This window comes from Rhinolophus hipposideros (genome assembly GCF_964194185.1).
Source record: "Rhinolophus hipposideros genome assembly, chromosome: 20".
NCBI lineage: Eukaryota > Metazoa > Chordata > Mammalia > Chiroptera > Rhinolophidae > Rhinolophus > Rhinolophus hipposideros.
In genome coordinates this window covers 42463011-42488210 of record NC_138066.1, presented here as the reverse complement: position 1 = coordinate 42488210, position 25200 = coordinate 42463011, and the positions used below count along the sequence as shown (strand labels likewise).

The 25200-nt window shown below is 44.2% G+C and overlaps 1 protein-coding gene across 1 annotated transcript in view; it reads left to right on the top strand.

Moving 5' to 3' along the window:
• Nucleotides 1-25200, top strand: part of PRKCA (protein kinase C alpha) — a 378844-nt gene that overhangs the window by 252796 nt on the left and 100848 nt on the right. The window contains exons 4-5 of the mRNA XM_081027731.1: nt 14177-14288; nt 17554-17682. Of these exons, the coding sequence (XP_080883857.1) occupies nt 14177-14288; nt 17554-17682 (241 nt within the window). The remainder of the gene's footprint in view (nt 1-14176; nt 14289-17553; nt 17683-25200) is intronic.

Sequence of the window (25200 nt, the reverse complement as noted above, 5' to 3'; positions counted from 1 at the left end):
GAAGGCTTCAGGAAGGAGGCAGCCTGAAGAGGGCCTTGAGACCAATGCTGAGAAGAAGCAGCGTTGGGAGAGGGCTTTTCCCAGTGGCAGAGGGAGGCCTGTGAGCAAAGACAAGACAAGCTTGTGGGGTGGGCAGATGACAGCATCCTGTGGTGGAGAAGGAGCTTGGACAGTTAGATTGTGGCTGGACTGAGTAGGCTTGGGGAGCCACCAGAGGTTTTTGAGAAAGGGAGTGATGTGTGCCAGGCAGTGAATCATGAAAAGCCATCCGTTTGGGATGGACAGGGGAGTGGGGGCAAAAAGCCCTCAGGAGACTAGATCTGTGGTTCTAAGGCCTGGCTCAGGGTAATAACGTGGAGACTTTAGTGCAAGGCCCAGTTGAAGAGGGACGCCCAGCCACTGATTAGCAGTCCAGCTTGTCCAGTTATCTGCAGAGAGTCCAGCGTGTGTCTCCCATCACGGTACTTTTGAGGAGGAAAAAAAGGATCGTCGACTTGAGCACGCAAAGTGTCTCTGGGAAGGGTGTTCTAAATTTGTATTGTCCAACACAGTAACCCCTCGTCGCCCCCTGTGTCTATTTAAACTTGAATGAAGTCAAAGGCAACGAAACTTTAAAAATTCAGTTCCTTAGTAGGAGTCACCACATTTCGAGTGCTCAGTATGTAGCCAGGGGTTACTGTATTTGGACAGTGCAGATGTAAGGCATTCCATCATTACAGAAGGTTCCACCAGGCAGTGCTGAACTGGGTCATGAATCTGCCTGATGAACAGGCCCTTTATCTTTCTATAGATCACGAGAAAGTCTCCCTTGGCGTTTTATATCTTCCTTCCCTGTTGAAATTCCTATTTGTACAGATCATATCCACTTACGGATACCAATTAGACTTCTTTGTGAAATTCCATTGGTTTGGCTGTCAAATGCTGTGGACTTGATAAAGAATAATAGAAAAATTACTTTCCTGAAGGAACAGGATGTTGGAAGTGCAGGTATTGTAGAGGCTGAATAAAATTGCATCCTGATTTAACTGCTTTAGAGCAGACTGTTGTAAAGAAGAGGGCCACCCGCTCTGCAGCTCAAATTTGTCTGAACTGCCGACGACAGCAGTTTCCTCTCTGTGCTCTAGTGTGACAGTCTTTCAAACTCTTTTGATTCGCCTCCCGTGATGTCATTCTGTTCCCCTCTAGTGGAATCAAAGGGTATCTGTTTTGCTATGCTAGCTTGGACATATTTGCAATAGTAGGAATAGAAATCAAGAGATTCTAAAGATGGAAGATGCTGTTATCATTCATTTCCATTTCATGGTAGGCTGCTGCTTTACGTTTTATGTGTTCTCCTGTTCTCAGAGAAAAAGCGCCTTCTGCTCCATGTCCATTTGAGTTCCTTGAAACAAGTGAGTTTGGGCTTCTCCACTGTACATCATGTTCATCCTGATACTAGAATGAGCCTTCTTGCCCAAAATATGACTACATCTGCCATTGGTTCAACATGTAGCAGAGTCGGACCCATCGATTGAGTCAGAGGCCTGTGTTGAGATCCTGCTTTAACCATTTACCAGCCATGGATCTTGCTTCAATCATTTACTTTCCTGAGGCCCCGTTTTTCATTGTCTTTACACGGGAGACTGTATGTCTCTGACTCTCTATGGCCATCTCACAAGGTAAAAGGATATGATGCAAGCCCTTTGAGAACTAAGCTGGGCTCTGCACGTTTATCTGACCCCCTCAACCCCACCGCAGCATCCTATTAAAAAGGATGGATAAACGGTAAACTGAAATTTGTTTCCCAACCCTCTGCATACAGGTGGAGCACTGTGGGGGTCAGGACTGCCTTGAACTTGGTTACAGGGACCCCTAGGCTGCCATTTGGTTTGGTTATACTTCCCCTTTTCTTTTAAATGTTGACTTTTTCTAAGGTTAAGCCAGTTAACGGAAAAAAGAGTTTTTGTACACTAGTACAATCACAGCATTACACTCCCTCCTCCTCTTGTTCCAGGCACCCATGTCATAGAACCCCTGCAGAGGGAGAGAAGCAAGCACGAAAGACGAAACACTCGTAGGGGCTAACAGCACTGAGTTCTGCCTTCACTGTAACACAACGGTTTGCTACAAGGAGAAATATTAGCAGGTTCTGAGTGATAGTTTTGTTAGGTATTTGTTTTACTTGAAAAAAAAAAAACAGATAAATTCAAGGGTGTATAGTAGTTTTTTGCCCTCCTAGGGCAAATTCAGTTTTTGTGTTGTTTTTTCTTTAATAAGGGCTGAGCAGATTATGCCAGTGGTTTAAGGTGAAGGATTGGCTGTCTCTGGTGCAGCCCTGAGGAAAGTCTGAACAAGCACTATTCTGGTTGTTCTTTAGACTGAGCTCTGCGAGGCATTGCTTGGGATGCATTTAAAGTCACAGTTGGAGGAAGGTGCATTGGTGTTAGACACCTATTGTTTGAAAAAGAGAGAAAGAAAGGAATGCATCCGTTTGGCACGCGTGCATGCTCTAGACCTCCTGCCACAGCACGCAAATGCAGAGATACTTGGACAAAAATGTGACAGCAGAGTGCAGAGTTTGCCTAACAGACAGATGGGAAAGGACCCTACGCCTGTGCCTGTGACAGTGCTTTTCATGAGGGAAGGCCCAGGGGGAAGAGTCTTTTACCCAGTCACAGCGATGAAACCGAACCCAGACTTCATAGCAGGCTAGAAATAGAGGTTTCTGTTTTTTTTAATTCGTAAAAAAAAAAAAAAAAAAAAAAAAAAAAAAAAAAAAAAAAAAAAAACCTTCACTGTTTCTCAGTGCCCAGTTTTAGAAAAGGAATGAAAAGATATCAGGAGAGAGAACTGTAAATTATTGAGGACAGGGGAGCTGCATGTAGTTGGAGGGAAGAAAACGTCAGCCATCATTGTGTGGACGCTCTCAGCAGTCATTGAGCAGATGGGACAAGCCTAGTTCAAGGACAAATGCATGCCTGCACCTAACAAAAATCAAGTGCAAACCAAGAGTTCCATGTCACTTTTTAGCCAAGAGATTAAACTGGTTGCTTGTACATTTATCCAGGAGGCTCAGCAACTATCCAACACAACCACAGTGGCTTGATCAAAAACAGACCCCTGGCTTATAATGAATGGATAGCTTTTAAATTTAATTTTTTATGTCATTCTTTGGCCCAAGATTTCAACTTCTGGCTTTTATCCTGAGGAGGTGATAAGACACGTGCACAATGTGTGTTCACAGACACTTGAGTTACTGTTGTTTATAATAATGTAACTGAAAATAACTGAAATGTCCAGGAATTGGGGATCCGTTAAATCAATTAGGGTACATCCACATGATGAAATATCATACAGTAAAATGTGATGCTGCTTTATATTTAACGGCCTGGAAAGATGTGTAAATGAACTGTTTAGTTAAAAAAGAAAAAGAAAAATTAAATACCCAGTCATTTATTATGACTCCTAAGAAAACATACGTGTACTCCCACATCTTTCTTGAATAAAACATACCAAAAAAGAAAGATACAAATATGATTTTATCTACATACATGAACATGTGAATAAACAATTGAAAATTAATAACAAATGACTAAAATAATTAATATTTTACCGTAATCTGCACATTTAAAAAAAAAACAAACTTGAGTTCATGTTGTCCGAAAAAACTGTTGGACATCAGGAAGTATCTCTTAACATAGCTAAGAGGGGTTGCTGTTTGGAAAGTATTTATTCAGGGTAATGAGATATCTGGATAAGGAATCAGAGGGACCTAAAGAAAGAAAAAGAACCCTGCCCCCTGTAGACTTCGCAGTCAGTAAAGAGACAGGGACACACCTTCTGTGTCCTCTGTTGTGTTTAATCAGTTGAACAAATACCATCTGCTGGAGAATCTTCCAACGTTATAGGGAGGCATAAAAATCAGCCTTCTTGCAAATAATGTTATACATTTTCAAGGCCATGACAAAAATAAGTGCAGCATCTTGGGCATATTACGTACCTACTACCAAATGTTAGGCTTCAAAATTTGTCCCACACCATCTCATAACGTCAGGCAGGGCTCCTCACATGAACGACACCCCAATTCTTTCTTGACTGAATTAAACAAAGATGTTGGGATCTTGGAGGCTCTTGAATAAATATGTTTCCATTTATCTCTCTGATTTGTTCTTAGACAGTCACGTAAGAACATGACTTGGATTTTTCTTTTTTTTGAGATTTTTTTGTGTTTTTTTTTTTGAGACAAATAACTTTGATCAGGGCTGGCAGGGGCTCACATAATGAAGATACTTCTTGTACTTGAATTTTAATTTCCTTTCAAACTATGGCATTGGACCTAACCGCATCTTTAGCACAAGCCTTATTTGGTGCTAAAATAATTTGCTATAAAATTTGTTCAATAGAGAACAGATCAGCGATTGCCAGAGTTAGGACGGGGGGAGGGTGGGACTGTAGAGGGCGATACAGGAAACATCCTCGTGCTGATGGAGTCTGTCTTGGGACTGAATGTGATAAGATTTCCTAAAGCTGCACACGCAGGCGCACACAATGAGGGCCTGCGAGAAGTGGTGAAATCCCGATGGAATCGTACCAATGTCTGTGCCTGGATTTCGATCATGTACTACGGTTTGGTACGATGCTATCAGTGGGAGGACCCTGGGTGAAGGGTCGCATGCGACTCTGTACTGTTTACAACTAGTACACCTAAAAGTATTTCAAAATCGAAACTTAAAACAAAAAAATGGTATGTTTTAAATGTGAGATTTTACTGAAACGATTGCCATTTGCAAGGTTATTGTAAATCTAATTAAAGTAATGAACTCACATCACTGAGCAAAAAAACATCACATTTGAATGATTTTCTTTGGAGGAGTCAGTATGACGTATAGGAAAAAGAAAAATAATGATTTATCCCTGAAACAAAACCTTGCATGAACTCCTGAATACCTGGTGTCGGTAAAGAAATAAAGGATTGTCTGGAAGGTTTTCTTATTGTCCCCACCATTTGCATCGTCACCTATATGAGGGTGAACGATTCCACTCATGCCTCCCCAGGAGACAAGCATGCCCCACCCAGAATCGGGCTTGCCTTGTGACTTGCTCTCACAGGTGGTAAGTGAGGGGTGAGAAGCATGCCATTTGCAAGAGGCATTGACAGCTTGCGTTGTTCACCTCCACCTCTTGCTTTCCTCTTTCTGCCATGGGAATGATGGTGTCCCAAATAGCCGTTGTCCCTTCATCCCTTGGTGACAGATGAGCAGACATGTGCGCCTTCCCTGAAGCCCCTGACATATAACCTGAGTTAGAAATACATGTTTACCGTAGTAAGCCTATGAGATTTGGGGTGGGAGGGGGTCTTCTTTACTGCTTTGCCGCTAAGCTAATACTAAATCTAAAAGGTAGATGGTTTGTTTGACATCACCAACTTCAAACCATATTCAGTTGAGCTTAAACCTACAAGCTTTCAAAGGTTAAGTTCTGACCCATTCTGTTGTTTTCATCAAATAATGTAAAATGCAATAGACTCGGAGCTTTCTGTGTGTCTTTGCAGATTATATGATTATTCAGAATGTTCACTGCCCCTTCTTGAGGAAGATTATAAACCCTCGCCCTGTTGACTTACAGCTTGGCCTTCTGTCTTGCTTTGACCAATGAAATGTGAGCAGAAATGGTGGTACCATTTCCAAGTAGGAGCCACTGAGTGATTCTGCCATTTCTTAGTCCTTTGCCACGAGACTGGCAATATCCCAGATAGAAGCTGCTCTCCCAGCTTGCGTCCCAGAGTGAACAGGGAGAAATAAATGTTAATTGGGGTAAGCCAGTGAAAGTCAGGAGTAATCTATGAGAAAGTGACTTGTTAACACAGTATAACCCAGCCTCTGCCGCGGGAGACAGGGCCTCCACCACACCTGGTATCTTCGTCACTGTGGAAACACCGCCTGGCACATTGTAGGTGTACAATAAATACTTTTTGAGGTGAAATGAAGACATTCAGTAGTTAACTGGGAAATAACAGGGCTTTGTGATGTGAACATTTGCACATTTTAAACATTTTAATGTCAGAATTTCATGCTAAACCGTCAAAGGTTCTTTTGTAATTGATGTGACCTCGTACCTGTTACGTCTGTGTCTGGAGGTGAGGACAACATATAAAGTTTATGACAAGTGGGGAGATGTTGGTGATGATACATTATTGCTTTCAGTTAAGATTTCAGTTTTATGGGTGGCTCGTGGTGCCAAATATCTGCCTAGTGATCTCACATAGACACCTTCTCAGCAGATTGCTAGAGAAGCTGTAGACAAAGCACATTTATCACCAAATATAGCAGTTGTGCCCCAATTCCATCAGCATGCGGAGGTTTTCCCTCTAATGGCGTCTCAAGAACCAGCTGAAAGATAACCAGATATATTGAGGTGTGATTCATGGTAATTTGGATTACATAGATACTGTATGAATTCTTTTTTTCTTTTAACTTCAGTCTTTTCAGATCATATTTAAAGGCTCTTCTCACTGTCATCTCTGAAGCTAGTCTGTCCCCACACTTCTCCAGAGACATTTTACTTTCATATCTATCTGGAGAAAAGCTATATTATTGTTCTGGGTCCGGAAGTTCTATTTAATACTGTTTTTTACATAGATGTCATTATGTTTTATGTTTTATTCTGTGGCTTGCTCTTTTCATGAGACAGTATATCTTAGCGATCTGTCCATGTTGTTACAGAAAGCTGCAGCTCATTAGATTTAACTGTGACATAGTATTCCTTAGTATAAGTATGTTACTGTTTATGTAGCCATTGCCTTGCTGGTAGAGATTTATATAGAAGTTTATTTAGAGTTTCTGGATTCAAATTTAATGATTATAGCATCTAACATAGTTTAGCAAAGGACCCATAAAAATCCTCCCAGTAGCAAAGCCTGATTTGACAAGTCAGTCCAACAGTAAAGGGGAATGTTATTCATGAGAATAAAAGAGGGTTACGTTGAGAACTAAAATTAACTGTCACCAGAAATGAAGTTCCTTAGTTCTTTCTTAGAACAGGTAACATCCAACAAGAGTAGCGTAATCAAGGCCAAGTGTGCTTCCCCAAGCCCAAATGAAGAGTCAGCCATGCTGACTCAGCAGCCTGGGAAGGGCTGTGGGTGCCTGGCTCAGTATAAGAGACCCAATGTGACAATTATAATGATACCCAAGTTCTATAAAATCACCTTAGTCATATAGTCTGGTTTTGGTAATATCCTCATGTTAACAATCATTTTAAGTAGGAATTTTTTCAATCATACAGTTAGAAAACAAAAAAACTTCCCAAGAAATTTAAGATCACCGCAATGATGCCAGATTTACCCTTGGGGCAATGTTTTTTGGTGTTGCTTGTGTAGTCAGCATGTGGGTGACATTTAGACCCAAGCATGGCTTACAAGCGTGATTCATGGGAACACATCAGATGGTGAAAGCGGAGAATTTTCCTTGGTATTTAGAGGGAGCCGCTTGAAGGAGCCACACTGCTCTGGGCGGTGGAGGAAGTTACACCGCAGGGCTTCTTCGCTCAGTTAACAGCAGCCTTTTCCAGAAACGAAGTCTGAACTCCAACCCTTAATGACAGCCATTTTGTCCCCTAAAAGAACCCCGTAGGGTATTCCAGAGACATTCCAATACAGGTGGAAAACTCAAGCCAGGACGGCCTCCAATAAAAAGCCTGCCATTATTTTACTCATTGAATTACAAGGGCATTCGAAGCGATGTCTAGTCAGGTTATTCAGATATCAACAACCTCATCAAATAGCATCCCTGAAAAACAAAAATGCATCACTGACTGCCTGCCTCCTGGTGACATGGAGCTTTAACCTCTCGAGACATTTCCCGCTGCACATTGCTAGATTAGTCTCCACCCCTGAAGCCTGCAATTCCAACTTGGCTAGAATACACCTTCCAGATGGTTATATTATACAAGAAGACATCTAGGAAATGGAAGGCCCAATCAGCATCAAAATTTGGTGCAATGTAGATCCATGGGTTTATTTTTAACACCTTACAAAATGATGGTGGTGGAGGTAGTAGGACTGATGAGAAAGACTTTGAAAAAGTCCTGGTAGGAGTGCTGAGAAATGTTTCCAAGGAAGGCTAATTAAGTTGCTATATTATAAAACTAGGCCATGAGAAACAGACTAGCGGATAGCAGATGCTTTCAATAGAACTTGAAATTTTCGTTTGTGTTTTGGTTTTGTTTTTTTCCCTGAGAGGTCCAGATTTAGACTTGTGAGTTAGACCTCATTTGTGCCTATGAAAATTGGTTTAGTCAAAAACTGCTTTTTCTCCCCCACCCGTGTATATGTTAGAAGTGTCTGAGCTGAATGTTTTTCACTTTCGTTATAATATAATGTCAGGCTTGTCACATATGACAGCAGGTTTCATGCTCCACTTAATAAGAGGTTGCCAACGCCTAGAGAAGTAAAAAGTTCGATTTACATGACTTGCACTAAATGGGAACATGTTGCTAACTTGGTAATTGGCACGACTTGGTGAATACCAGCTACTTCTTTGTGGCACTAGGTATGACCAAACAACACATGTGGGATAAGTCGATCTAGAAGCTTCAGGTGAACTGTCATAAAAGTATGCTTTGCTAAAGATTTAGCAGTTCTTTTCACATGCATTTACTGAAGGCCCACCATGTGTGAGAGAAAGTGATTTTAGAGGATACTAAGACAGTTTTCGGTGTTCGGGTGGCTTTGCAGTCCCAGAGGAACCTATTATGCTACGTTTTCCTTTTTGCTCGTGTTTCCAGGAAGCTTGGAGATCAAGTTAATACTTAAAACTTAATTGTTAGCCTTGTTCTGGCCCAGTTGCAAATTCAGCAATATGCTTTAGGAACTCTGTTTTAGAGTGTGGTGTGTGTCTCGTGTGTGTGTGTGTGTGTGTGTGTGTGTGTGTGTGTGTGTGTGTGTGAAATGAAAGAGGAGGTAGACAGAGTAATAACTATCATAACTGGCAGAATGTGTACGTGGTACATAAAAGACAGAAATAACATTCTCTGGAAGGTCAGAGGAAAGAGAAGAATCGTATCTGGTACTGACGTCTGGAGAGGCATCATGGGAGGAAGGAAGCAGCCCTCCTTATTGCCCTTTTAGGTGTTTCCGCAGGTGGAGCTGTGGCCTAAGATGGTGATGCCAGATAGAGGGAACAGCCAATGCAAGATGAGAGAAGCCTGGGTGCTACCTGGGGACCACCCAAGTAAAGAATTACATGTCACGTAATTTTCCTAACAACTGTTACCCCAATAAACTTTAGTTAAAAAAAAAGAATTCGATGTCAAGGTTTATAGATGTAGGAATGAATCCAGAGGCCCTGTCCATCCAGTGCTGCCTCTCACAACCTGAGGACAATGGGACTTGGACATAAGGACACCATAGACTCAACTTCTCTCCATCCACCTACCTCCCTGACCACACACAGCCTCCCGTGAACACCACAGCAGTCCTTGTTTGTATGAGTCATGTGGCACCTGTCAGGAAACCAACTCTGGAGCCAGTGGGGGACAGCTCATGTCTTGGTGTCCTGTAGTTTGTCTAGTTTTACTATCAGGTTACAAGCGTCACCAGGAAACCCGTAACTTACACATCTTGCACTGATTAGGGAATCAGCACCATGCTTTGGGTAAGCACTCAGTCTTTTGGTTTTTGTTTTGAAAAACTGACCAGAGAGTTTTGGAAACAGCACGTGGTTCCTTTACATAGAGGGCAGCATTCTAACTCTACTTTTCAGACAGATATGTTAAGACGTATCCTTCCATGACCCCTTCACAAGAGATCCAATCGGTTATACATTTGATGAACAAGCCATACATGGCTTCTTGGTGGAGTTCTGACTGAATGAGTGTTCCCAGCAAATATTACTGTATTCCCCACACTCAGTAAACAATGTACTTCAACCATAAGCTGTACAATAAAAATACATGCACTGGAATTCTGCATGTAAGATCTGGTGACCCTGTGGAGTCTGACATTTCATTAATGGGGTTGTAGCGGTGCCAGTGTCCTGGTTTTGCTAACGTCCAATGGTTTTATAAGATGTTACCACTGGGGAAAGCCGGGGAAGAGTCTATGAGAACAGTCAGTACTGTTTTTGCAAATTCTTGATTCTTAAATTATTTCAAGTAAAAATAAAAAGTTTGTTTTTTTGCTAAAAACAAGACAATCAGAGAGATCATCTAGACCAGTTGCTTTCAAGCTTTTATTTTAGCAGCGGCCCCCCTCTCCTGCCGTCTCCCTCTCCCATCCTCAGCAGCTCCCAGGCACCTCTTGACAACTGTAGGGCTCCAGGCAATGCCACTTTAAAGATGCCGATCCGATCCAACACCTGCAGGTTCCAGATGAGGACATCCGGACCCAAAGTAGTAAAGGCACCGCTATTTCATGACTGTCAATAGGAGCACAGGCCCTGGGAGCTGTTTAGTACAGTTGCTCTCTGCAAATCCCTGTAAGTCACAGCTTGTTACCTAACACCGACGTTTCTTTTGTCCAGCTAGGTGACATTAATTAGACTGGAAGAGAGTTTTTCTGCTTCTGCGTTCCGTTTCTGGTGTGTGGGAGGCGTACTCGTCTATTTGGTCCAGGCTGTGCATGGGCCAGTTGGGCGGGCGGGTGGTTTCCCAATTTACCACTTGGCTTGGGGCATTTGCCGTGGAAGGCCAATCTCAGGCAGAGGGCAGGAGATCAGGACCCACAAAAATTCCCCTGGCTTCTTGCCGCTTTGACTTTGGCTCCAATCACTGGTGAGGACTGAGGCTGACGGGCATTCTGCTTCCTTCCCATTTGGGCCTATGTCACTGAAGTATCCTGAAGTGAAGGAAACCTTGGACACCATGGTTTACTTCCAAGGATAATATAATTGTAGTCATCTTCTCTCGGCTTTGTGTAGGCCTTGTCAGGTTGCCCTTTCTTATATGTTCCCTAGGTTAAGCCTCACCCCAGACTGTGACATAGGCAGGCTGGTTTTATTTCTGCTTTCTAATCAAGTGACATGACTTTTCTGAGGTCCCTGAGTCTGTAGGAACACAGGTCTCCAGGACCGGGTAGGTAAACGCTCTGGTTCCTGGAGAGATCTTGGTTATTGTAAAGTACCCATCGAACAGTGGTGGTTAGTGAGCCGGTACCATGGTGGTAATGCTAGTCATTATCGCAGGCACGGTCCTTGGCAACTCGTGGTTTTGAAGTGTAATGACTCCCAGACTTGGTCATTCTCCAGACTCCACAGGAAATGGAAGCAATGGTTTCTTCTCTCCCTATATCTCCAAACAGTTAGAGCTTGAAGGACCCATGTGGCGGTTGGATGAGTAAGACTTGGATTTTTCTGAAAAGTGAAGCAGGTTACCCATGTACGACATCAACAGAGATCAGTGTGACAACTAGCTGGCAGGACAGCTGTCCTGAGGCTGCCTGGCACACCCGGGCCCCAGAGGGCTGCGTGTCAGCTGCCATGCTTGATTAGTTAGCACCAGTTGTTGATGCCTTGCTTCTGCAGGGAAAACTGGCTGCGTCCTTTCCCCTGGCACCTTTTGCCCTCCGCGTGGTACCACAGCACCTGTGCTGTCCTCGTGGGAACTTTCCATCGATGCCGCCATGGGCCTATTCCCTTGACATTCTCTGCCTAACGTCCTGGGATTTGGGGAAATTCAGTGGGCTGCTTTAAGAGTGAAAGGAAGGTTCAGCTCGTACCCGCTACCATAGTCACAGCTACTACTTACGAGAAAAGGCATCTCTCAAGAAAGGAGTTGAGTTTTCACACCCTAAGCGACGCTGAGAAAGTAAAGATGCCTCAAGAATATTATCAAGCGCCTACATTTGCATGTACCTCGCACCTGTGAAGCACTTACTAAACATTTATTGGGAACCTTCTGAAGAGGTGGATCTCAGTCTTCAGCATGCTTGTCAACATCAGGGCCGCCTGCGGGCACGTCCCATCACAGACCTTGAGGCCTGTCCTGCAGAGTTCCTGATTCAGTTGGTGTGGGCGGGGGCTAAAGAATTTTATTTCTACCAAGTTCCAGGTGATGGGGTTGCTGTACAGGGGCCATACTTTGAACACTATGGTCATAAAGCAGAGATTGGCAAACCTTTTCCGAAAGGGCCAGGTAGTACGTATTTTAGGCTTTGTGGGCCTTGCAGGCTCTGTCACGACTACTCAACTCAGCCATTGTAGCCACAGAAAATATGTAAAGGAATGAGCATGGCTGTGTTCCAATAAAACTTTATTTACAAAACAGGTGGTGTCCTCATGTCAAAAAAAAAAAAATTTGTGTTGCAAATACAAAAAAAATAAATAAAAATTTAAAAATGTTAAGACCAGAGCCTCATTCTGAGTGACTTTCTGAAAGCTCTTAGATGGGAATCAGTGTTAAAGACGCAGATATTGGTCAGATTCCATGGCTGGTATTCACCGACTGTGTGACTTTGAAGGTCACTAACAGCTCCGTAAAAGGAGGATAGTAATTACACAGTGAAAAAAATTGAGGGAATTGCTGACATTTATCAAGTGTAGGTGGAGCTTAGTTACATGAGTGTTTGATTTACTATTTTTTTTAAAGATTTTATTGGGGAAGGGGAACAGGACTGTATTGGGGAACAGTGTGTACTTCCAGGCCTTTTTTCCAAGTCAAGTTGTTGTCCTTTCAATCTTAGTTGTGGCGGGTGCTGTTCAGCTTCAAGTTGTTGTCCTTTCAGTCTTAGTTGTGGAGGGCGCAGCTCAGCTCCAGGTCCCGTTGCCATTGCTAGTTGCAGGGGGCGCAGCCCACCATCCCTTGCAGGAGTGGAACCAGCAACCTTGTGGTTGAGAGGATGCACTCCAACCAACTGAGCCATCTGGGAGCTCAGTGGCAACTCAGCTCAAGGTGCCGTGTTCAATCTTAGTTGCAGGGGGCAGAGCCCACCATCCCTTGCAGGACTCGAGGAGTTGAACCGGCAGCCTTGTGGTTGAGAGCCCACTGGCCCATGTGGGAATCAAACCAGCAGCCATCGGAGTTAGGAGCATGGAGCTCCAACTGACTGAGGCACCAGGCCGGCCCTGATTTACTATTTTTTATATTATTCCACATGATTGAAATGTTCCAGAATTTCAGAATTTAAAAAATAAGCATAATTCATTGGCGTGTATGTGGCTTAGATTTTAGGTTCCAACCAAAACATCAACTGTCTTTATAAAGTCAAAATCACCTTGGGAATTCCCTCAGATCACCAGCACCTGGGCTGCTTTCCATGGATTACCCCCTCTCAGCCCTTGACTAAGAAAGACTTGCTTTGTCTTCGTCACAACTATGTGAGATAGGTGCTATTAATGTCCTAGTTTACAGATAAGGCAGAAGGACAAATCCTTTGTCCAAGGTCACACTTCTGGGAAGTAGAAGAACTCGGGTTTGAACCCAGGCAGTCTGACTCCAGGGGCCATGATCTTTAATTACTGTGATGTGTGCTACATGTAATGTTTACTTATCTATAATCTATCTGTGGATTAAGGAACAAAAGCACTGCTTGAAAATGAGCCGCGTTGTTGTACCTTCAGTAACGTGTATGGTAGCAGGGGGCTACGGCAAATGTGCTTTCAGTGCATGTTCAGTTTTCACCTGACTATGCTGGAGTTTCCCGGTGCAAATGCACAGAATGCTTTGGAAATAGCACCAAAGCAGGAAGACGTCCCTGGCCAGGTGGGGGCATCCCCACTCTTACAATATATTAATATGTTGTGTTTCTGGAAACCTTGCCCACAAGGAGATCGCCCAGTGTCAGTTCAGCTTCACAAACATGCCCTGATTTTGTGCCTACTGTGTGCTGCAGCCTGAGCTGGGCATTGGGGGTACAGACCTACGGCGGTGTCTAAAACACCGTGCTTGCCCTCAAGCATATTGATGACTATAGGTCCAAAAGGGATAACTTTGGTGGAAACCCTGGTGTGTGCAAATTACATGCCATACAGACAAGAAACACGGCTGATTACATGTTATATGGCACAGAATGGGCAGCCTAATAAAATGTGATGTGGCAGAATCCCTACCACCCATGGCATGACCCGCGAGAACAGTGCACAGTCTGGTTCCATTGATGCTTGACGTGGGAATGGGGAGTGGTGGGGCCTGAGTGAGCTTGGCTTAGTCCTCAAATGTGGTCCTCTTATGACTGGAATGAGTACTGTGCTGTTTCTCCCCACAGGACCCGAGGAGCAAGCACAAGTTTAAAATCCACACTTATGGAAGCCCCACATTCTGTGATCACTGTGGATCATTGCTGTATGGGCTTATTCATCAAGGGATGAAATGTGACAGTAAGTACGTTTTTTTGTCGTCCAGTAGATGGCAAGGCTCTGAAGCGTATGCCCAGGGCTTGCTGGACACTTCAGGTTCAATAACTTCTCATCAATAACGAGAATTCATTCAGATACAGAGCAGACCGGTGAACTGTAGGATTTCTCCACCATCAAAGTTCTCGTTTATTAAACTACTTAATTGCCTAATTGTGAATCATAAAAAGTACCCAATTTATGAGGAAGTTGGTGCTGTCACCTTTTTTCATGGTAGAAATCCTCAATCACTGTAAATGCAGGCTTGTCAAACCCCGAAGCAAGTGCTATGTGTTGAAAGAAGACTCTGCCCGTCCAGATTCCTACATTGAGTGGATTTCCAAACAAGCTAAGCAGCCATAGTCATTCTCCTCCTCTGTCTCTAATTAGCGGGTGGACTGCAGAAAAATCCAGGAGGCTCTCCTTAATGGAAACCACGATGGACATCAAAGCCAGAATGCGTCTCACTTAAGTTCCCTCAGCCTGCATGTCCACGGACAGATGAGATTTAATCAGTCCCATTAGAGAGGAAACCACTGCAGACCCCTGACAAGGAAGGCACCAGCCCTCTTCTATTCTCCTTGTTTGTTCTGTATATGTCTCCATCAGCTAGCAGGAGGAAAGAAAAACAACTGTGGAAATTCTTTGCTTTGGTAATTCTTATATTTTGAGACTCCCCCGGCTATTTATTTGCTTAAATAGAAGTTTATACTTTCAGGACCTGAAAGGTAATTACTGAGTCTGTTTTTCTAGTGGACAAGGAAGCGTGATGGAAATACCCGCCTGTTGTCACTCATTAAGGCTTTATACGGGTATCCTACCTGGAACAAACACAGTATAGAAGAATCAAGATACGGGGACATTATAGAGGAGATGGATAGTTTCTCAGAACACAGGGTCTTCCCCTCACAAAGCCGAGGGATGGAATGGCCCAACGAGACCTTTGCGATGATCCCGACCCGTGGCCTGCTGTGTTGTAAGAAACCCTGAGATCCCAAGGACATGGTTTTCAGGGGTTCTACAGGTGCAAGTTCTAAGTGCATTTTTAAACATACTTTTAACTGCTTGGAAACTTGGAATAAAAGTGAACACTTGAATGTCTCCCACTCAACCTTGACAAGTTGAAGATGACACTGGAGACTGGGTGTTGCCAGTTTCACTCACTGGGCAGAACGTGCCCTCAGGTTTCTCCTGGGTCATCCATCCACTTCACTGAAGAGTCTGCCGGACTGTGCGGCGTGGAGTTAAATAGTGTGACCGTTTGCACATGGTCTTCCGTATGGACCCGGAGTTTTGGATATTGTGTGACAAAATACGTAAATAAATGAGTTGCAGAAGCTCAGCTGAGACTTCACCTGTCCCAGAGGGTTTTACTGGTTATCATGGACGTTTTTATAATAATTTATTAAAATTATTAACTAAGTGTATGCTAACAAAATAATACTCATCGGGTTTATATATTAGGAGTCTGCTTCAGCTTTTGTGTCAAAAGTGGGTTCCCGTACTAGAAAGCCTTGAAAACCACTGAGAACCAGAGCTTTTTGTTTCGTTTTGTCTTGAACTCCTTTCCCTGGAGTCTGCCTGTGCTTCCTCCTGGAGGGAGGAGAAGAAGAGGCAGATGGGTGCCAGGACCCCAGCCCAGAACCCCAGCGCCTCCCTTCACTTCTGTGGAGAAGAAACCTCTGCCTGTGCTCTTACAGGTTGTGGCGTCATAATACTATATACAGTTGTGCTTGGTGGAAAAGACAATGACCAGCCACTTGTCTAGGCCAGCCTCTGAGTTTGCAAAGTAAGAAATGGAATCAGAGCCAATAAGCTTCCCAAGATATAAAAGTCACGAAATGGTCGGGCCGAGACACGAACGCGGCTGGTGAACATTCACCTCCCGCGTCTTCCCTGTTGTCCGGCCTTTTCCAGAGGCCATGGCATTTATTTCCCGTAAGTTACAAATTCTATCCAGGCACTTAAAGATATTTCGAGAGTCTGCATTTTCGCTAAATCAAGGTACATGATTTTGAACAGTTAGCTTTGGAAATGGAAACCTAAACAGAATCCCCGTTTGTGAATCAGCCCATTGTTCTTTCCTCCTTGTTTCATTATCCTGTCAGGGTTCAGTCATAACAGATATACATTCTTTACAATGCTTCTTGCGATTTACTTCACCACGTTAAAATTAAACACCCCCAAGGAAATGGCGTGAAGGCTCCACCTGTGAGGTTACCGGAGAGCCTGATGGCGTCCCATGGAGGATTTGCGAGGCTCCCCGTGGCCGGCCCTCCTCTGGAAGCCTGAGGGGGCGAGGACCGTCGAGCTAGCTGAAACACCTACACGAGCTCCTGTGTGTAAGCAGCACACAAGGTTCTCGTCAAGGTGTCTTTGGTTCATTCCAGTGACTGATCTTTCCTTATCCTCCCCCTGTCTCACCCACGTAATGTCAGCTGGTAAGGAATGGCTTATCGTGCCAGACATGTATTTGTTTTACTTGGGATCATATATAAATATTTGAAGACAGGTTTAAAATATCAAACACAAGTCCTTTTTTAAAAAAAATTTTTAAAAAAAGTAATGTATTTAAGACTTCTTGAAAATACAGAGTTAGGCAAGGAAAATTTTATGAATTTCCTATACTCAACCCACAGATTCTCACTCTTTCTGAATGGTGAGCTAGGAAGGCATGAGGAAAATAATATTTTATGTGCAGAAACAAATAAATGCAGATTTTTAAACAGAAGATACTTTTTGCCAAAGAATTCCTCATGTCTTCCTAGCTCACCACTCAGAAAGAGTGAAAAAATCTGTGGGTTGAGTATAGAAAACTCATAAAATTTTCCTTTCCTGAGCTAACTCTGTATTTTCAAGAAGTCTGAAATACATTGCTTTTTTTTGCTTCTTTTTACAAAAGACTTGTGTTTGTAAAATATGAGGTTGCCTGTGCTCTGTATGCATTTACCTCTGTGAATTTTGTATACTGTTAAACATTTGAAGCAGTCACAGCAGACCAGGCAGGGTATTTTGCTCCAGTTAAGACTGGACAGATACGGGTATTTTAAGGATATTGTCACTCAGACGAAGCCTATGCTATAAGGGACATCTGCTAACAGTTCTTTATGTCACCAAAAATATGATAGCGAAGTATCAAGTTGTAAAGGGCAGCTCGTTTTCGCTTGTGCTTGTACAACCAAAACACTGAGGAAGTGATGGTTTGCGTCCATATGCCCAGCTTCATTCTTTGCTTTTCTGGATTTCACAGCCTGTGACATGAACGTGCACAAACAGTGCGTCATCAACGTCCCCAGCCTCTGTGGGATGGACCACACAGAGAAGAGGGGGCGCATCTACCTGAAGGCTGAGGTCACCGACGAAAAGCTCCATGTCACAGGTGAGGCGTGCTGGTGGGAGTGGAAGGCATGCAGCTTCCCAGCAGGCATTCATGTGACAGCCAGGGTGACGCCCAGGCAGGGCTCAGAAAGCCGGGCTTGTCATTGCCTCGGCGCTGGTCAGACTCAGAGCCCCTGCTTCTCATTAACACATCTCCCAGGATGCTGCTTTGTACGCCGACCTCCCAAATGCTCGCTGTCATACAGAGTCAGGACTGCCGTGTGGGTCGGGGTGCTCCGACGGCGAGGACAGCGTATGATCCCCTGATGACTGGGAAGCCAATTGAGCAAAATGCTGTCATTGGGAGTGGAGCTAGGGCCGGGGAGGCAATGAATGATCCAGAGGTTTAATGGCATCAGGCCGTGGTGACCTGGTAAGTCCGTCATAATGACAACAAGCCCTTGAGCATTTATTCTTCCTCTGTGTCAGGCACGGTGCTAAGAACTCCTCGTAGATTACTGAGTCCTCACGATTACCCAATCGTTAGCCTCGTTTTCTAGAAGAGGAAACTGAGGCACAGAGAAGTCAGAAATCTGCAGTGTCACAGAGTAAGTGAGGAGCCAGGATTGGAACCAGGGCATTTGGACTCCATGCCCTGTGCGTCCCAGGACCACACCACATGCACCTCCTACAAACCGCCCAGCCGTGGGACCGGAACTGCCTGCCAGGGGCCAGGACACGCCCTCTTTGGGGCCGTGTCTGGATGGGCTCGGCCATGGCACGGCTTTTCCTTTGGTTTTCCCACCAAACCCACATTAGCTATAGCAACGCACTCAGTCAAGTCATCTGGAGTCTTGCTGGCCCAGGACCCATCCATCCTGTGTTCTCAGACACTTACCTTATCTGCCGCAACCACTCCGTGTTGATTTTCGGTTTAGCTGGCAGGTGTCAAGCTTGTTTCCTAACTCCTTCCCATACCACCCTGCCCTCTCTGTCCTTTGGCGGGGGCATTCATTTTTCGTTTGGACAGCAAAGGTATTTTGTTTCCATTTGTATTTAGGAATTTTAAACTGGCACAAAAATGGGAAGACTAATTTTAATGTCATTTATTTGTAAATAACGGAAGATATGGGAGGGGGAGCCTGAAAGGGTCTATTCAAAGGGGAAAAAAAGAGAGGAGTTAGTTCCAGAGAAAGCTCACTTTTAAAAACATCCTCACATTTTTATTTTTTTTTTATAAGCAAATTTTCTACCCGGTGCTGTCCTCTTAGGTAAGAAGTCAGGGAAAATCAAAGGGTTTTGAGATGTTGCTCGAAGAGGGTGAGCACACTTAGCCTCTGGATAACCTTAGGAAACAAAGCAATGACAGCTGACGGTCCAGACTGCGCTGTGACTCAGGGCCCAACACAGACGCACGTGGGGGTCAGGTCTGCGTTGTCGCAGCCTTGCCCGTTTCTCTCTGTCTCCCACGAAGGCTCCTACCTCGTCCAAGTCATGTCTTGGGCACAGAGAGCATGCAGTTCAGGAGAACAGTACCGCAGAAGAGTGTCTGAATAGGTGGTACGGGACTGAGAGGCCTAAAGATGTGGGCTAAACATCTCATTGTTTCTCCTTAGCTTTATAAAGCTTCCCCTGTTGGCAGCACAATAGACATCTCAGGGGAAGAGTCCGAGCTGAACTGTGAGGTTCCCAGCTCCTGGGCCAAGTCTTTCAATGCTCAGCTCTCATGCACTTTGCTTCTAAGGACAGCAAAACACACACTGTGCTGGCTGGACCTCTCCCCTGCCCCCACACCCTCCACCCCATTTTCTCCTGTAATAAAAGCAGCCACCATATGGCGCGATCAGAGTCTTTCCGTCTCTTCTGCGAGCCTCAAGAGGCTTGCAGACGTGAACGTGCACAGAGGGGCCCAGATGCTCTGGCTGAGGGGGCACAGCGGTGCTCAAGTAGAAGAGAAAGGTCAGGTCCCATCACGCAAGGACAGCAGGGAATGGCCTCCTAGGGCTGATATGCTAATCGCTCCACCATTGCCAAGAGTCGAGCTGGCCTCACAGTGGTAGAATCGTCTTAGGGCACAGGGCCATTCACCAAGTTAGACAGACGTTTCACACAGGAAAACCAACAAGTGTTACTTACGACGGCAGTCTAGGCCAAGTCTCTTGAGCATTAGTCTAAAATTTTTTTTTGCATAGATTAGTTCTGCTCTATAGGAATATAAATTCAAAAAGAGTTCAATAACAATAACAGCCACAGCAGCTTAACCCATGGAGCCCTTCCCACAAAGTGTGCACTTTGTAAGCGTTTTACCTAGTTAACTTATTTAAATCTATGTGGAAGTTTGCTATCCTTCCTTTATAGGTGAAGAAACTGAGGCACAAAGAAATTAAATAACTTGTCCAAAGTCCCACAGATGGTCCATTTCATGGTTAGATATTTAGTTGATAGAAGTAGAGAGAAGATATTTTAATGATCGTATCAATAAGAATTGGATTCTTGTTCAGGCCACTGTAACTAACACATTCCATGGACCGGGTGAGTTCAACAACACACCTTTATTTCTCACAGTTCTGGAGGTTGGGAAGTCCAAGATCAAGGTGCTAGTTGTGTGAAGGAAAGCCAATCTAAGTACAAAAAAAACAAATTCAAGGGAATAACTAATAAGTAATCATTTCTCTAAAACTTTTCGTGTAGAGCAATTTTAGATTTTCAGAATCAGAATTAGCCTGGTTTTAATGGGAACACAATATAAACAATAAACCATCACGAGTAGAGTTTATGATCCAAACGCAAAAAAAAAAAAAAGTTGCGAAAGTCACACAGAGTTCCCGTCTGCCCTTCACACAGCAGCCCTGATAATTAATTAACATCCTTACAGAACTGTAGTTTGTGTATCACTGTAGTCATATTTTTAAATGGTACCTGATCAATTTGTGAAAGATAAGTACCTGTGTTAGTCACTAGAGATTGTGCCAAAGAGCCAAAGAGAAGACATCAGACATCTTAACTCCAGTATAAAATGACTGCAGCTCTGGAACTCCCCTTTTGTGAGTGTCTTTACTTCATCCTCCATCGTGACAATGCTCCGTGTCACGCATCGTTTCTGGTACATGGCAATTTCTGTCAAATAAAAACATTACAGTGTGTCCTCATCCACCTGATTCACTGGATCTGGCACTGTGCAACTTCTGGCTCTTTCCCAAAGTCAAAGTGATTCAAGACATTGAAACAGCCACGACAGCGCAACTAAAGACACTCACGAAAGAGGACTTCCAGAACTGCTTCCGAAAGTGGCAAGAATGAGGGGATAAGTGTGTTCGAAATGAGAGGGGTATTTTGAGGGGGATTAAAGGCAATGTGTCTTTTACTGTGATAAGTTTTTTTAATTTAAACATTCACTGTGTCTTTTGATCACACCTCATAATTCCCGAAGTAAAATAGAAACTCCCAATAGACTCCTACTTTGGGATGGAAATTTTTGGGATGGAAATTTTTGAGATCGGAGATGAGTTTCCTTTCTAGATTGGTGCAGTATTTATGGGAAAGGCCTCTGTTTCCCGGTGCATTTTTATTTTTTGCCTTTGGTGAATGGTGCTGATGTTATCTGAATAGTGTCATTTTTTTTTCTTTCAATATGTGATTTTAATAGGTTTTCTACATTCTGTATGCTATTTTATTTTGTTTGGAGGAGTGGTTTAAAAAAATTCCCTCATGGGAACCAACTTTCGATTTAATATTGTAAGGAAATGGAAAAAATATCATAGGCTTTACAGCTGTTTCAGGAACACATTTCTCCCACAAATAGATTATTCTGTGGAAGAGTCCAACTTTCTCTCATACTTTGGGTGGTTAATTTGGCATGGAGATTGAAGTTCTACAACGAGTTCCCTGGGGGCAGGGAGGGGCGACTTCCTGCAGAGTCAGAGGCTCCTGACAGCAGAAAGGCTCCATCCTCTGTCTACCTCCTAGGACTGTGTGCAGTTTGGTGCACATGCCTCACCTGCCCAGCTATCGGGGCTTACTTACCACCATGTTGTGATTACAGCAGTGATATTCCCTCTGTGCTCTCCCACCTTATCCCAGCACGTTTGCTGGAGAGTCCAAGCATTGAGATCCAGCTTTGTATAATAATCGCTCACTCTTTGATTCATTCCTGCATTATACACTTACTGAGCATGCGTCAGGCTCTCCACCAGGCACCAGGGATGCTAGATAATTAAGACATGGCCGTCATCGTGGAATGTGCGGTCTTTGGGGGGAATGAAGACATTAACGAGGATGACAGAGCAGTACAACCAGGGGCCTTTAAGTGCAGAGGGAGCTGGGGAGAACAGTGCCTCCCCTGAGGCAGCTGCAGATGGCTTCCCTTAGGAAGCGACAGTGGAACCAGGAGGACAGTGGGGCAGGGGCATTCCAGGTAAAGAAGCAGAGCCATGGAAGGACCTGGTATGTTCAGGAAGCTTGACACAGTCCAGGATTTCAGGGATTTTGAGTGTGAGGTGGGGAGAGCTAGAGGGAAATTTCTTTCTATTGTCAAGGTAGGAATTTTTTTTTTTGATGGCTTCACACTGATGCTTCTGGTTCTGATCCTGGCCCACAGTTCTTCCCTTCCTTTCCCAGCCCTTACTCATTCTCCCTTCTCCTCAGTAAGATCCGGGGTTCCTGATGACATCAATATGTTTACTCATTCGCTCTGTCCCACATGACATGCAGCCGAATTGCAGAATCGGTGTTTTAACACCTCTACCAAGGACACACAAACCTAGCAAATAAAGTTCAGGATCTTATCGCCATTTTTTAAAAATCCTTAGATGATATCCCACTAAGGTTATACAATCAGAATACTGGTAGCTTGATCACGTGCTTTCCCGTGTAGGCATTTTGCACATATGATGCTTTAACCAGGTGATCAGACTCAGTCTCCCCAATAATGCGACAAACTGAGAGGGTGCACACAGCATCACCTGTCAGGTATTTTTGCCAAAAAGTTTATAACCTGAATCTAATCATGAGGGCAGGAAAAAAAGAAAAAGACAAATCCAGATATAGGGACATTCTGTTTAGACTTTTCAAAACTGTCAATGTCATGAAAAACAAAACAGTCAAGGGGACTTTCTCAATTACAGGAAACTAAAGAGATAGGAATCCCAAATGCAATCTGTAGCACTTGGTTGGATCCTGGAGCCAAAAAAAAATAAAATAAACAACAGCTTATAAAGGACATTTGGAGGACAAGGGGAGTATCCGAATCTGGACTGTATTTTAGATAAGGTTTTTGTGTCCAAGGGAAATTTCTGGGTGATAATGGTAATGTGATGATGGAGGGAAATGCCGAAATGTTTTAGGGGTGTTTTTTTTTTATGTGATGTCTGAAACTTTCAAATGGTTCAGAAAAAAAAAAAGATGAACATACATGTGGAGAGAGAGAGAGAGAGAGAGAGAGAGAGAGAGAGAGAGAGAGAGAGAGAAAGCATGTGTGGCAAATGTTAATGAGAGAATCGAATGTATAGGTGTTCATTGTACTGTTCCTTCAACACTAGTGGTTTGAAATTTTTCACATCCACCAAACCTCCAGAAATTTGGTCATAGTGAAGTTGGAGCTTTTTGTTCCAGCCGGTGATGCTCTTCAGTGGTCCCTGGAGGGAGCAATCTCAGCTGGAAAGAAGCCCCCAGGTGAACCAGCGTCAGAGGCCCTGATGGGGACGCTAATAGACAGGCAGCGAGTCAAAACAGTAGCAGTTGCGGAAAAGGGGGGACATTAGAGCAAGCCGGAGACACTGCTGGTATTTACTGAGTGCCTAGGTCCTGCGAGAAGAGAAACCAGCACTGGTTAAGCCACCTTCCATGGACTGGGCCCTGATTCAATGCTTTTCTATGTGTTATTTCATCACAACGATCCTTGGAGAAAAAAAAAGCTGTCATTATCATTATTTTGTAACTGAGGACACAGGCTGGAAGAGCTCCGTGGCCTGCCCAAGGTCACAGGGCTGCCAAGGGGAGGGCACTCTGCCCCCAGCACCCAGGCAGGTACCGCCCACTCTCACACAGCTGAGTCCCGGCTCTGGCCCACAGAAGGTTATGTGCGAGTTCATGATCCTTTCCCTTTAGTACAGACGTGGCCTGCACTGTTGCCAAAGTGTTTGCAGTTTCACGTTTCTGTCCTACAGTTAATAGTTGAGGCTACTCTGTGATGGCCCTGCAGCACCTGTAATTACTGTAGTGCCACTGGCACCATTGTGGGTGAGGGTCTGTCATTATTTCCCCCGGAGCCTCCATCTTCCGAGGCTTAGATAATGGCTGGAAATAAAAATGGCAGCAGGGAATCTGGCCTTAAAGTGAAGAATGAAAATGGGCAAGGATGGAAATAAATATCCCTTTAGGATATGTTCTGATTGTGCGTGAGCTGGCCAGACATGGAACCTGACTCTGCACTTTCTCACCCTGCAGACTTGTCATCCTGGCTTTTTCTTCCCGGCCGTGGTCCTTTCCCACGGCACACTGGTCCTTGAACTCACACTCTCACAGTCTCGGAAGGACCCATCTCTAACACTTACCTGCCAGAGTTCCCCATGCTTAAAATTCCAGGCACATGCTTTGCAGAGGAGAACAGGAAGTGCCTCTAAGCTAAAAACAAATAGCAGTTTGCTTGTAGCCCAAGAGTGTTCCACGTTTGCCCCATTCAGGTATATCTCGTTCTGCTCATCGGGTGATGACTGGAATGTTTACAATGGATATATCTGCTCTATCTTCTTCCTTGATTGGCTATTCCTAAATATCAGGTGTCATATGTCTGTGTGACCCCTTCAGCAGCCCATACGTTCCTGCCTTCCCAGTCTTATCCCTTACGCTCCCCACACCCCTCAACCCCTTGACACTCTGTTCCAATAGGAGAGAAGAGTGCTGTCTATTTCCCACCATCTCACTTTTGCTGCTGCTGTTTCCCCTGCTCTCTCAGGAACATCTTTTTAACACTCAGCTCCAGTTACCTTTCTGAAACTTCTCTTCACGTTTTCTGCCTTGCCTAAAATTGACCACTTTCTCCGCATGCCCTTCATAACGTTTATCATGTGATTTCACTCACATGTCAATGTGTGTGTGGATCTCCCTCTACTAGACCGTTAGCCCTTTGGAGGTCAGAGATGGTGTCTTATCTCTTGTACCTGGTCCAGTGCCTTGAATTTGTGCCTAATAATGTTTGTTGAGCAGATGATGATGATGATGATGATGATGGTAATGGTGATGATGGAAGTACCCAGTAGGCACAACATAAAAGAAAATTTACTCAGCTTTATATTATGCTCCTCGATCCCAAATCCAAGCAACTCTTCCTGTGTTAGCCTTCTGCCTAGGTCAAGTTTAAATGCTCCTGTTTTAGCCTAATTCATGAAGCCACATGACTTCCGGGGTCCTTAGCTGAAATACATATCAGCCAAGAAAGAGGTTGCATCTTCTCAAAGAGACGTTACATTATTTCCATCCTGACTGTGGTACCTCGTCCTGACCTATCTTTGGCAGAGCTAAATGCCACATGTGTGCTAAGCAGCCGTGTGCCCTCCTCCGGGTGGTTATTCTTGCCTGGTTC